The sequence below is a fragment of the Notothenia coriiceps genome, unplaced genomic scaffold (genome assembly GCF_000735185.1).
Source record: "Notothenia coriiceps isolate Sejong01 unplaced genomic scaffold, NC01 NC01_scaffold00005345, whole genome shotgun sequence".
Classification (NCBI taxonomy): domain Eukaryota; kingdom Metazoa; phylum Chordata; class Actinopteri; order Perciformes; family Nototheniidae; genus Notothenia; species Notothenia coriiceps.
The window spans coordinates 34,241-47,896 of NW_011338046.1; the positions used below are offsets into that span (position 1 = coordinate 34,241).

Here is a 13,656-nt window from a genome sequence, read left to right on the forward strand (position 1 = left end):
TAGCTACGTTCTGTGTGAATTGTCAAGCATTTAGTGTTTTTGATTTCGTGCAAATTATGAGACCTACACCGCAGGAGATCCGTGAGCCAGTACTCACTCCTGATCGTTAGGTGCAACCCCCACAAGATTAAAACTATGTGGTAAAGTGCCCTATAGCTGTTAATCTCTGATATGTTTAAAACACGGGTCGCCGGAGTTGACGGTCCTGAGGAGACTGTTCTGCGAAATCTAATCTGAACGATGAAGATCATGAGAGATTCCGATGCCTCCACACACACTGCTCGTTCTGTGTAATCATTAATGCTTCATGACGTAGGTAATTATATCAGCTAATCAACTGCTCACCCGTAACAAATGTGTCATGGAAGGTATTGGCGTATATACTCTTAGTATTTAATATTTAACATTTTATTTTCTGGCGTTATAGTGGTTGATTGAATGTATTTTTAGTTAGTGTCATAAGGTTAAAGTAGTTTCTATGCCTTTTTTTTGAAGGGTGTTTGGGCGGGGTGATTAGAGACTTGGGTCAATGTATATTTAAGAGACGGTGAGGTGGGCGCCAGAGACTGGTAGGAAACGTTTTTAACCAAGGGTGTTTCCAGGCAAAGAAAAAGGAAGCATAAAAAGGACGCGTTAAGGAAAAGAGGAAACCTGGTTCATTGGATTTTATTAAGGAATAAAATGCACAAAGGAGGATACTTGATACTGGTTGGATGATTTTCCCTGCGTAAGCATCTGCTAACTAGTGCTCTGGCTTTTTAGTTTATAGGTTTTGCCGCTACGAAGGCAAGTAGTCACTCAATCTTTCCACAGGAAGGTTCCTGAGCTACGATTTAGTTGCGTTACGCCAGCAAAAGTCGGAACAAATTAGTCTGGAGAAAGTTTTTAGAACCCCCTTTCAGTCCTGCTAAGAGAGCAGGCTGTGGGGAGAAAAAAGGTCCTCTGTTGATTGGGCTTTGGGCGGAATGCAAACTTGCGCCCGTAAACTCAAAAACTTTGTGACGCGCATTTTATTAGATTGGATTACCCAGTCGCAAACGAGAGGACTAACTAGGACAACAAAGAAAAGTGGGAGCGGTGGGATGAGGGGTGTCGGCGTCTGGCGCGTTGTACTCGGGAAGCCAGTCCCCAACTCCGGGGACTTCCGGCCGGGAACTTCGGGTGGCAGTATACGCCGTGAAGGTGTTTGCGGCCTGCCAGTAAACCCAAAGCAGAAGAAGAAGTGACGTCAGCGGCTTCATTTGCCTAATCCTTCCCCAGGAACTTATTCCGGTGTGAACGCGATCTGTACTTAGTTTATGAGAACTAAAGAGTTCTCATGAGCTAAGTTCTTATGAACCTTTGTGGGAAAAGTACTGTGGTGTGAATGCGCCTATAGAGAAAGCTATTGTGGAGAGCAATTAGAGTCATCATTGCACAAAATACAATTATTATACAAACAAAACATGAATCACTATCTAAAATTAGTCTTCAAAATCATATATAAACCCAGAAGCCTCAAAATCGGGCCCCACTAATAGCCTGACAATGTTGTGCCTTAACACAATTAGCACACTACTTCCTCAAACACCATAGTCCTCACCATCCACACTGCCCTCTCAGACCTGGACCAGAGGAACACATATGTGAGAATGCTGTTCATTGATTACAATTCAGCATTCAATACCATTGTGCCCTCCAAGCTGGTCATCAAGCTCAGGGACCTCTGGCTATACAGCCCCCTCTGTGACTGGATCCTGAACTTCCTGACGGGCAGACCCCAGGCAGTACTTTCGGGAAACATCACATCTTCCACCCTGATCCTCAACAGCGGAGCCGATCAAGGCTGCGTGCTCAGCCCTCTCCTCTACTCCCTGTTCACACACACGACTGCGTGGCCACAAACAGCTCCAACACCATCGTGAAGTTTGCCGACGACACGACCGTCATCGGCCAGATCACAGGCGGCTACGAGAAGGCATACAGAGAGGAGGTCGAAAACCTGACATCTTGGTGCCAGGATAACAACCTCCTTCTTAACGTCAGCAAAACCAAGGAGCTGATCGTGGATTACAGGAAGCAGCAGAGAGAGGGACAAGCCCTCATCGCCATCAATGGGACTACGGTAGAGAGAGTCAGCAGCTTCAGGTTCCTCTGTGTCCACATCACTGAGGACCTGACATGGTCTCTTCACACTACCACCATCACCAAAAAAGCTTGACAGCGGCTCTTCTTCCTCCGCAGGCTGAGGAGGTTCAACATGGACTCCAGGACACTCTGCAACTTCTACAGGTGCACCATAGAGAGTATCCTGACTAGCTGCCTGGTACGGCAGCTGCACCGCCCTCAACCGTAAGGCTTTACAGAGGGTGGTGAAAACTGCACAGAACATCACCAGGACGGAGCTGCCATCCATGGAGGACCTTTACTCCCAGTGGCTCAGGAAGAAAGCCCTCAGGATTATAAAAGACCCCTATCACCCCAGCAACAAACTGTTCTGTCTGCTGCCGTCTGGCAGGCGCTACCGCAGCATCCGGACTAAAACCACCAGACTCAGAGACAGTTTCATCCCACAGGCCATAAGACTGTTAAACACCTGAAACAACATCCATAACATTCATCTGGCTGCTATTTAGAAATTATTTATCTAATATATCATATTCCAATAACTTGTATATACTCTTATTGCACTATTTCACTTTTTAAACTATATTTATTTTTATATTTACTTGCACTATATTTATCTGTTCACCTGTTTTATTGTGTTGCACTGTTGGAGGAGCCTGTGACCTAAGATTTTCATTGTCATAACTACACTGTAGCTATGTTCGTATGACAAAATAAAAACCTTGAAACCTTGAACCAATATACATGCTGATAAAGCCAAGATGATAAATGCTGGGTCCAGTGGGCCAGAAGATCTATGGAGGAGTGTTACTGCCCCAATGCCAGATCCAGATATAGCTGGACACCATGGGGTTAAAAATACCCAAACAGATGGGAGGGTTCACAGGCGGGGGGGGGAAGAGCAGCCAGCACAACCAGAGATTTCAGAGGAGAACTGCAATTACAGCTGTTTGCTAACCTCTGCCTTCTACGTGGTTAGCAAAGCCTTCAGTGGATGCCCGTTCAGAGATAAGGACCTCGCAGGAGATACGATGTGGCTGAGATGACGCCAAGCCCACCCATCAGCTCCAGTAGGACTACTTAACTGGAGTTTGAGTTAGGCCTTGCTTACATCATGGCATTACCAGAGAGGAAAACAAGCTGCCAGTGATCAAAGAGCAACTACAAGTGGCAACACATTTATAGCTGGGAAAAGATGCATAGAGGAAAGTTGATTTAGAGGAAATGGCTGAGCAGTCACCTGCTGGCCTAGAATCCAAAAAGCAAACACCTGACATTTCATGTGGTTTTTTGCAGCCTGTTTAAATGCTATTTAAAACAGTGGCTTTGGGAAAAAAAGGGGTTCATGCTGACACAAAACAAAAACATGCAGTCAATTATTGATTGCACATGGGACCTGGAGTGAGCTTATTAGAAGGAGAGCTTCCACAAGAATCAAAATCCACTCCTCTGACTGAGGGAATTGTAGTATAGGTAGATACACATTTTAAATGTTGGCTTACAAAGAATAGAGATTATATTTAAATAAAACAAGTCTTACAACACTTGTTTACCTCTTGAATGACACAAATTGTTAAGGCTGAAAATGTTTGTCCTATTTTTTTTTATATACACACACACCACTCAAGATATGGTTTAAGATATTATCCAAGTCTTATAATCAAGTCTTCCTCACCGCTTTGATAAACACAAGCAGAGAATGGTTGACTCATTAACAGCCCATGGGGCCTAGCTGTGGGAGGAGGGGACAGTTCCTTTATACTTCCTGTGTCTGGCTCTCTTAGGTCAAATAGTCAACTGCACAAGAGTCTGCTGCACATCTAAATGAAATTTTGACTGCTAGAAAATAAAAATAAAAAGCAAGTAGTAGTCTTAATACAGAATACAGGATGAAGACTGACATTGGAGATGTACCAGAACAGTTTTGTGGTGCTTACATGGAAGTGAAAGCTCATAGACATTTCTGTTGGTTCACCAACCCTGAGGATGCACTTACCAATTTGATGGCGACATATTCGTTAGTATAGAGATTTTTTCCCAACCGCAGCTCTCCAAAGTTCCCGCAGCCGATTTTTTTACCCACACGGAAGTTCGGTCCAACCATAAGAACTCCGGAATTGGTCCCTGAACTTCGGCCCCCATGTCCAGTCCTGCTGCCTGTTGTCTTAGACATCTTTTTCCCTTCCTCTGTCTCTCCCTTGCCCCCTCTCTTTTCAAAATCCATAAGCTTGTGATACCCTGGCCTCTCCACGGTTATTCTCCAGCCATGCAAACCGTAGAAACTCCAATAACAACGACAGAGGACGCTTTAGGGAGGGGGAGGGAGACAAACTCTCACAGGACAGAGGAAAGGTGTTGCTGTTAAAATGTGCAATGATTCAGAGGACACTTCAATGAGACACTTCAATAAGTGTCTATCAGTTGGGTCTTCTGCTGAGCGCTTCCCTTTTTTCTTTGGGTTCCTTGTTTAGCAGAGGGGTTCCTTCCTTGTTTGTTTCTCCAGCTCCAGTCTCAGAGTAGCATGTCCCTGCCTGAAGAATAGGCAGGTTGTCCTAGGATGTGCCCACAGATGCACATACAATTCTAGTCATAAAAAAGGACTCCGAAACCCAGCTACTGCATCCACAAGGACACTTGGGAACATCTCCTAGAGTCCCTCATTCCTTCTGGTCAGCCTTCAGTGACACAGTGGACGCTCTCCATGATGCAGGGCCACAGCAGACAAGGCAACCCAGACGCAGAGAAAACAGCTGGAGGGAAGACTGGTAACTGATGAGTCTGATGATAGCTGGGTATCTGAAAAAGCAAAAACAAAGAGATATCAGTTAGTACTCTGTATAGCCTGTTACTACAACAAAGATCATAAAATACACTCCAAATAAACTATCATTACTTTTTCTTAAAAATATTCTTTACATTAATTGAAGATGTTCTATATATTTACTCACGTCAGACAATATATTCTGTACTGTAGCTATCCCCTTCTAGATTTATAACAGTATATAAGCATTATCTGGAGATTGTAATAAAAAAAAAGCCAAAACTCAAACCATTATTTGCTCTCATAATACTTCTGGCCATGTGGACATAAACAATATATATAATAACACTTTAACCTTTGACTTAAAGATCAATGTATGTCTACTATGGCTGTTCCTTACTACAGCTGAAATGAGATCTTGCTTCAGACCTGCACAAGGTTAATTCAATAAAGCAATCAATAGGAGCAGAAATATTCCACAGTGGACCTCAGGTATGAGAGGAAAATAGATAATCTCTTTTTCGATTAAACTCATTTTTGTAATGCCCAAGACACAGAGCCTATGAGTGAAACTCTTGTAAGCAAGACTAAAGTGTAAATTAATTGAAACACCTGAGCCAAGTTTCAGGCACAATCCTCAAAAGCTTTTGCAAAGCTCCAAAATGTCCTACTTACTAAAACAGGATATGATTCGAAGCCATACACTATTGTAGGAGCAATGCAGGGCACAAACAACATCAATCAAACCCTCATTTCAGTTTTCATTAGCAGTGTAACCTGACCTTCTCTGTGCAGCATTTCGCTAACAATAACATGCAGACATATCTGTCCAGAGCTGCTCTCCTAACTCCCCTACGTCCATGATCTAAGACGTTTGGTGGAGCAAGTAATGCAAGCACTAGTACTGGGCAGCCACTCTTTCTTATGGAAAGGCACTTACACGGATCAATGACTGCTGTAATGCCCCATCTCATCATAACATTTGCATCATTGGGAAGCATATTATTGGAAGGATTTGGATACAGTCTGGTCTACAGTTAGTAATGCTGTAACAGAAAGACTAAAGACTAAAATAGCCATCACAGGTCAAACATACGGTAATATGAGATGATTTAGCACTGGTTTATGATAATAAATAGGTATTCAAAACATTGGAGTTATAGTTTTCTGATGTTTATCCGTGGTTAATTTGAGAGTTGGCTTTTTTAACGAGAAGGCAAAACTACATAAAGAAAATAAAAAAGCAGTACCAATGTCTGACGTTTAGTGAACACGGGCGGGAGTAATTTAATTTCCTGCATAGACAACATTCTACCTTTTGTCAGCAACTTCTGACATCTATGTAAACAATGAATCAGTGGTGCCAGACAGTAGAACACTTGAATATATCCTTATAAAACCTTCAACCCTGCCTTAAATAGACTTGCTCTTTAAAAAAAGAGTTCTAAATATAAAAAAGAAAAACCTATTTGACATGGTGGCAGGTGACCTATTTTGTTCCCTGCCACAGCCAACCTTTCCCCTTTATTTGGCAGGTGGCAGGTGCCAAGAAGATCATTCCCTTGGTACGAGTTCCTAAAGAATGACACAACGATTACAAATACACTGAGACGTTGAGTATGTCTGTACTCTTTCACTACTGCAGTCAGCCTGAAAAAAAATACACATTTAGGGAGGCTGTGGCTCAGTGGGTAGTGTGCTGGACTTCGAATCAGGGGATAGCAAGTTTGAGTCCCACTGCAGTCAGCATGTCGTTGTGTCCCTGGGCAAGACACTTCACCCCAAATTGCTCCTGTGGGGATTGCCCACAGTACTGAATGTGTGTAAGTCGCTTTGGATAAAAGCGTCTAACAAATGACATGTAATGTAAGTTATAAACCAAGTATGAGGTCAATCATTACACTGTCATGTCTACCTTGAAGCATGACGATACTTACTGTAGAAATAGGAAGAAACTAGCCTACCTGGTCACAAGATTGGAAGTACAATGAACGAGGTCGGTAACAGCAAAGTCAAATGATCACAACAACTGAAATGCACTAAGACAAGCATCTGATTTGTCAAGGTGACCCAAAAAACAATTCAATGCTTTTAAAACAAGTATGATAAAGTGTTAATATAAGAAAGAATAGTGATGGCCCTTGAAAAAATGAAATAGTTCACTGTCTCAGTTTAGAAATGTCGGCCACCATAGCGAAACATGTATCTGGCTGATTTCAGGAAGTTGAGTATTGTTTTTCCTGTCAGCTGTTTGATATAGATACAATGTTATTGTATAATGAGATGTTTTATGTTCTTAGTTTTTGGATGTCACATCAACTAATTGACAGAAAATCTGTGAATAATGCCTCACCAAACGAGATCGGTTCGTTTCTCACATTGTCTTGCCATGAACGTTGTAGTCGATGCAGTTAGCTTGTAATAACACGACACAAGACGAATTCAAACGTTATCAATATAAATCGAACAGCCATTAGAGCCGTTATAGACAAGTTTTGGTTGATACATTTTCATTTCCGTGTACAGAAGATCTGCCCTTTGAGTTTATATTAATGCTACTAGTAGCTAACCGAATAACGTCGGGGTTGGCAGCTGTCATTTAGCGCGTAACGTCAGTTTCAAGTGTTTAAATACAGCCGTCTTCTCTCTAAAGCCCTATGTTAGTTTTCTATTATGAGATGAGGTCTTAAAAAACGAATTCACTCCTAAAATCCGTCAATGCGTGTATTGAGAAGGGTTAAGTTAACATAGCTGGTACGACGGACAAGGCCAGATACTCTGAAGTTAGCAAGCTTCAGTTAGCTTGATATCGTTCAATCGCTTGCTTCCGTTTAAACGTATACTTATGGTAGCTACATAAAACAACACTATCGGCACATTCTCCTTGAGTAGACGTTTATTCTATAGTTGACGCTTAATCGAAATGTCACATTAGCAGTGATAAGCTAACCGACCTAGCACTTACCACAAACACCGTTCTTCTTGGCCCAACGCCTAAATAAAAACGATGTACCATCGCTAATCTGTTAACAACACTTTACTATTTCAAACACCAACTAGCTAACCGTAAGCAAACTGATGCAAACGGAACAAGTCGAAGCAGGAACGATCATAAAATATTCATTGACTGACATTCGCTGTGCCACATTAACATGGTCAGTTAGTAAACGCTTAATAGCTGAGAAATAACAATGTCGCAACTACTTAATGCCACAGATTGTATGATAAGAGGGTTAGTTGTTTCACCTGAGAGTATTGGTAGTTTTGGTTCAGCTCCCAGCTGTAGATATTTCCCTGACCATTGCCTGCCGGGCAACTCCTTAATCCAGAACAACCGACTGCACACCGTAGGCAGCCCGGATCTCTTACCGTTTAGCTTTCTAGCTAGCCATTTAGCAAGCTAGCCACTGAAACATTAGCAAGAACGCTCACGAACGGCGGGACGGTGTCTTCAAGAAACAACACATTTCTGTCGCTAAAGGAAAGCGTGTTACCTTTAAATGTCAGCTACCAGAAGGCATTCGAAGTCATGGTTCTTCGTGTGTGGGTATCCTTCTCATTTCGTTTCTCTAGCCTCTCAAGTTGCTATGATTTTGCTGTTGTCTCTTTAAGCCTCCCTCCGCTGCCCGATACCCAGGCAGGCACAGCGTCACGCCGGCTCACAGCTCACACCACCACCGCCGTACGCTGGAAAACTGACGCAACTGGTTTGGTGAATAAAGCAAAACATCAGGCGTGAGTAGCTCATTGATTAGCTGCTGTGAGCTGGTCCATTCGCTGGACACATTACACTCTTTATACAGAACTGAATATACAATGGTGTGCACTGGTGAAAGTAACAAAGTACATTTGATCAAGCAAATAAGTAAACTGTTGAGGTACTTGTACTTTACTTGAGTATTTCCATTTTATGCTACTTTACTTATACTCAACTACAATTTAAAGGTACCCAGCAGTGAATAAAGTCATTCAAATGTGTTCCACCTTTACCAGCTTGATAAAAATAATTATAACCTATAAATATATATATATATATATATGATTTTGGGCTAATCTGCACATTCAGTACTTTTACTTTTGGTAGGCTACTTTAGTATATTTAGATGCCAACACTTAGGTATTTGTACTTTTACAATAGTAACATTTTCAATACATACTTTCACTTGTAACAGAATATTCCTATACTATGGCATTTCTGCTTTGACTGGAGTACAAGATTTGAGTACTTCCTCTACCTCGGATGGTGTAAAAAGACTCACACCACACATCTAAATTGGTATAATTTAAATCTGCTAATATGACTAAAATAAAGGGAGTATTGTCCTGAATGTAGTGCTCGTCAAACATGTTTTTGCTACAGGTGTATACAAATGTTGACCAGTGGTCAAAGGGCTAGAACATTTACTCATATCTTGTATTTAAAGTGGCAATTCCACAGTGTGTAGAAATGCAATTTTGCACATAAAAGTTATCCATTCATTTTTTTAAGTAAAGTTATTGACATCAAGCTAAACTTAAATAAAGTACCGCAAGTAAATGTAGCCTACTCACTAAACAGAGTCTCCAATTTCTGAATAACGTTTATAATATATTCCATTAATATTACTTTAATGTTGTAACTTGTAAAAGGTTGGATCATTTTTAACTACTGGTGAATTGAGCCCCTGGGCATTAATAAAGTTTTATCTTAATCTTTAATGTTAAGTTATATTTTATTTGTTGATTTCATTATGTAGTATTAATCTCAATCGGCAAAATAACTCATACCTTCAGATATCTAGATATAATAGTATAAAAGGGAAATAATCAAACTACAGTACTTGATTTAAGTCTAAGTCAATACTTAATTAATGTTACTTCTGTTATTTCATTCAGTACTTTGTCATATTTTGAATACAATTGTATTTGTACAACTGCAAATAATGTCATGCTGGCATAGGACCCACATCTGGAATTCTGATGCATAATTCTAACCAGATTCATTCAACAAATATTGGAGTTTATTTATGTGCAGACTGGAGATCTCACATTTTTTACAAAACCAAATTTAGTGCTTTGGGCTACACATCAAACTCCATGTAAAATGTGACAATATAAACTGCTCGATGTTGTCAGTGCTCACAAATTAAAACATTTATTTATATCCAAAAGAAGATCAGGCCTTATATTTGAGCTTTGCAAAGTGGTTGAAATCCCAATGTTGATACAAATTGCAGTAGTAAATCTGCAGTAAAATATGTTAATTTAGTAAAACCCATCATTTTGTCAGTGCTGCTAAACCAAAAACACAAATGAACCCCCAGAGAATTCAGGTACAAATAACTTTATTTCACATTTGTATGTTTCTGTGCCTAATTGTACCTGAATTCTCTGGGGGTTCATTTGTGTTTTTGGTTTAGCAGCACTGACAAAATGATGNCATGCCTCTGCGCCCCCCTGGGGGGGCGCGCCCCCCACTTTGAGAACCACTGGTTTAGCAGCACTGACAAAATGATGGGTTTTACTAAATTAACATATTTTACTGCAGATTTACTACTGCAATTTGTATCAACATTGGGATTTCAACCACTTTGCAATGCAAAGTGGTTGAAATCCCAATGTTGATACAAATTGCAGTAGTAAATCTGCAGTAAAATATGTTAATTTAGTAAAACCCATCATTTTGTCAGTGCTGCNTATTATGGTGACCGGAGTTTCAGTTATGAAAACACATTTGTCTCATTAGAGGACAATTTGTTCTGTTTCGATCGACTTATTCTTTTTTGTGACCAGTATTTTCAGTTTTGGTCATGTAAGTGCATTTTGCAAAAGATATTCAGAGTTATGGCAAGTGTGTTTCTGTTTAGATGGCTATGTTCTTGTTTTGAAGAAATGAATTTTGATTCTAAATAGTGGGTTTAGCAATTGAGAAAAACTGTAAAGGACTGAACACTTGAACATAAATGTTAGTTAACAGTTTAAAACACATTTTCTGTTTCCTAGAGTTATGTTGTATTATGCACATAACTTATGTATATAGTGATGTGGTGAAAGAGGGTTCATGGTCAAATTGATGATCACAATATAAACAATTGATTATAACACATTGAATGATTAAATGATCAATAGTTTGCATTAACTATGCAAGGAACGTTTATTTAAACAGCACCTTTCAACACAAGGCAATTCAAAGTGCTTTACAAAAATGAACGATAAAAGACTAAATATACTTGTTGAGATACTTGACTTACTGTAAGTATAAATATGTTGTGCTAATGATACATTTCAGTGAAATAACTGATTACATTTATTTGAGGACTTAATTGCTTGACTATTTTTGGATAATAACACAAAATATGATTTTAAAAGATGAACTATAAGAACATTTGAGTTATTCAAACCTTAACCTGCAACATCCAAGGGATGAACATAAATCTTCTTCCACCACTGTTCATTGTTAGAATCCATCAAATACAATGTCCAGCAGCCTATAAAATAAGCTACTATTATTCCATTTTTCAGCATATAAAAGTCAATAAAAATCATGTCAAACTTCTACTGCCTTGATTTCAAAGAAAAACAACATGCAAGTGTGGGGGAAATATTAATTCACTTCATGCTCCCTATGATAGTGTTTTTGGAGAGGACTTGCTGCTGAGTGACTGGTGATAACCTTCTGTTTCTCTCTGTCCCGCCCAGAGCTTATTCTTGAGGCTCGGTATGGAAACCAGCAGAAGCAGCGCCGCAGCCGCACGGCCTTCACAGTGTCGCAGCTGCAGGCTCTGGAGAAAGCCTTCCAGCAGACACAGTACCCCGACGTGAGCATGAGGGAGAGACTGGCTGTCTGCATCAACCTGCCGGAGGCTCGCATTCAGGTGAACACACACTCCCCCAACACACCTGACTGGAGACCTGCTGAATAATGCACATTTGTTTGAATCTGGGACACAGTAATAAAAGGCTGCACTTACCATTTGATATTGATATTAAAGTGTAATTCTAATGGGGAAAACAACTGGGAGGTTAAGGAAGGTTAAGGAATGATACAGTCGCACATTTGTACATAATTGTGACATTCAAGTGGTGACAATTACATAAAGTACATATGTATTTGTATTCTACTCTAATGGCAACTACAATTCACTACATATGTAAAAAGAAAGCTTGTTACGACTACAAGTTATAGGGTAATAAATGATGATGTATTATTATAGATTAAGCCATAAAGGAATTAAAACACCCTTTAGCAGCAACACTAAAGTGATAAACACATTTCTGCATCAATATTTCTAATCCAATAATATTCTAAAATAGGCCATTTTACATGAGTACTTTGTTTTCCTTATCTTTCACAATTTCTCATGTGGTAACAAATGTATGAATGCTGACAGTGAAAGGTTGCTAAAAAAACAAGCTCCCCTTTAAAGTTTCCATGGAATTGTTTAGTTTTTGTGTCTTAACTTTAATCTTCTCTACATTTCTAGATGTTCACATTTTGAGCCAGTCTTCTAAAGTTTGTTTCTTTTGAATGTGCAAAGGTGTCAAGCATTTTAGACCTACCTTGTGTATGAAGTGTGCCATAAACATACATTTACCGTGGCTGTTTTACTCTCTCTCTTGTCCAGGTGTGGTTCAAGAACAGGAGGGCAAAGCACCGTAAAGGTCAGAGGTGCTCCCCGCTCTCCAGAGACCACAGTGTGGAGGAGGCGCCACACCGTAGCACGGGGGGACAGGAGGAAGAGAGGACCAGAGACAAACAGGACATTTCCACATCACACACTGACAGACACAATCATCCTCTTCATCGCTGTCCTTCTCCTCCTCATGTGGATAAAAGCAGGGATATTTGTCCGCCTCGCACACATTCAGACTCTGATGTTTCACGGTGCTCCCTCCGCCTTCACTCCCCTCCACTCTTCCCCTTCAGGGAGTGCTACAGCCAGCCTCCTCACCAGCCCCTTGTAGGAGTGCTGTCCACGGAGCTGGCCCTCCCCCCAGTGTTCTGGCCCATCTTACAGCACGGCTCTGCCCTCGGGGTCCATTCGCCCTCTGTTACTAAAAACTGTAGCCTCTCCCTTCAGACTGTGTGCTCTACTAAAGCTCCTCACCCTCACCTGGGGCTGTAAATGTAGACCTGTTCACCTCCAGCCCGACATCTCTGCTCCTGCGTGGGGAGAGACACGGTGGAGAAGCACTTACTGCCTTTTATTGTAAACCTGGCAGAATATCAATTTTAATTTAGAGTGTTATTTTATCTGTTTAAGGGGAATACATCTATACAGTCACATATTTCCAAGTCTTATTTAAGTCTGTTTTTATTAAAATCAACAGGTTGGTTGCAACTGATGCAAATTTGCATCAACAAGACTGTTCTTTAATCATCACAAGCAGCATGAACATCCCATTTAAAGATACCATTGCCACCTTCAGTATTATTTAGCTGGTTACACCGGCAGTTATAATCCTTTTTAAAGCATTTCAGAAAAAGTTCCCCATTGTAATTAGGCACAGAAACATACAAATGTGAAATAAAGTTATTTGTACCTGAATTCTCTGGGGGTTCATTTGTGTTTTTGGTTTAGCACAGTGGTTCTCAAACTTTTTCTGTCAGGCCCCCCCTTTGGAGAAAAAAAAAAGTCGGGCCCCCCCAACACAAATAGTCAGGCTCAGAGATTTATTTTGGGGGTGCTGTGGGGTAGCTTGATGTTTCATAGAGGGTGCNAAGTGAAGTACTCAATTCACCCCAATACAAAAAAAAACATTTCTCAATGTGCAAAAAGGAAAAGACCACAATTACTGACTGTAAAAAT

The 13,656-nt window shown here is 40.5% G+C and overlaps 2 protein-coding genes across 5 annotated transcripts in view; one reads left to right on the forward strand and one right to left on the reverse strand.

Annotated features, from left to right (window-relative positions):
* The window catches only part of LOC104942864 (casein kinase I isoform gamma-2), a 36,745-nt gene extending 28,206 nt beyond the window's left edge, over positions 1-8,539 (reverse strand). For 2 of the 4 annotated variants that reach the window (XM_010768169.1, XM_010768167.1), the window contains exons 1-2: positions 8,362-8,539; positions 4,103-4,902 (exon numbers count right to left, since the gene is read on the reverse strand). In XM_010768169.1, coding sequence (XP_010766471.1) covers positions 4,103-4,330 — 228 coding nt within the window. In that variant the 5' untranslated portion in view covers positions 4,331-4,902; positions 8,362-8,539. Of the gene's footprint in view, positions 1-4,102; positions 4,903-8,113; positions 8,314-8,361 lie in introns of those variants that run through there. The other 2 variants (XM_010768170.1, XM_010768168.1) reach the window with 2 other exon arrangements.
* A 2,987-nt stretch (positions 8,540-11,526) lies between these two features.
* LOC104942867 (homeobox protein OTX-like) lies at positions 11,527-13,366 on the forward strand (the record flags this gene model as incomplete). The annotated part of the gene is made up of 2 exons (XM_010768175.1): positions 11,527-11,721; positions 12,472-13,366. Coding segments are annotated over 2 exons (696 nt in total), but the record flags the coding sequence as incomplete, so codon positions are not given.
* Between the last annotated feature and the right edge of the window lie 290 nt (positions 13,367-13,656).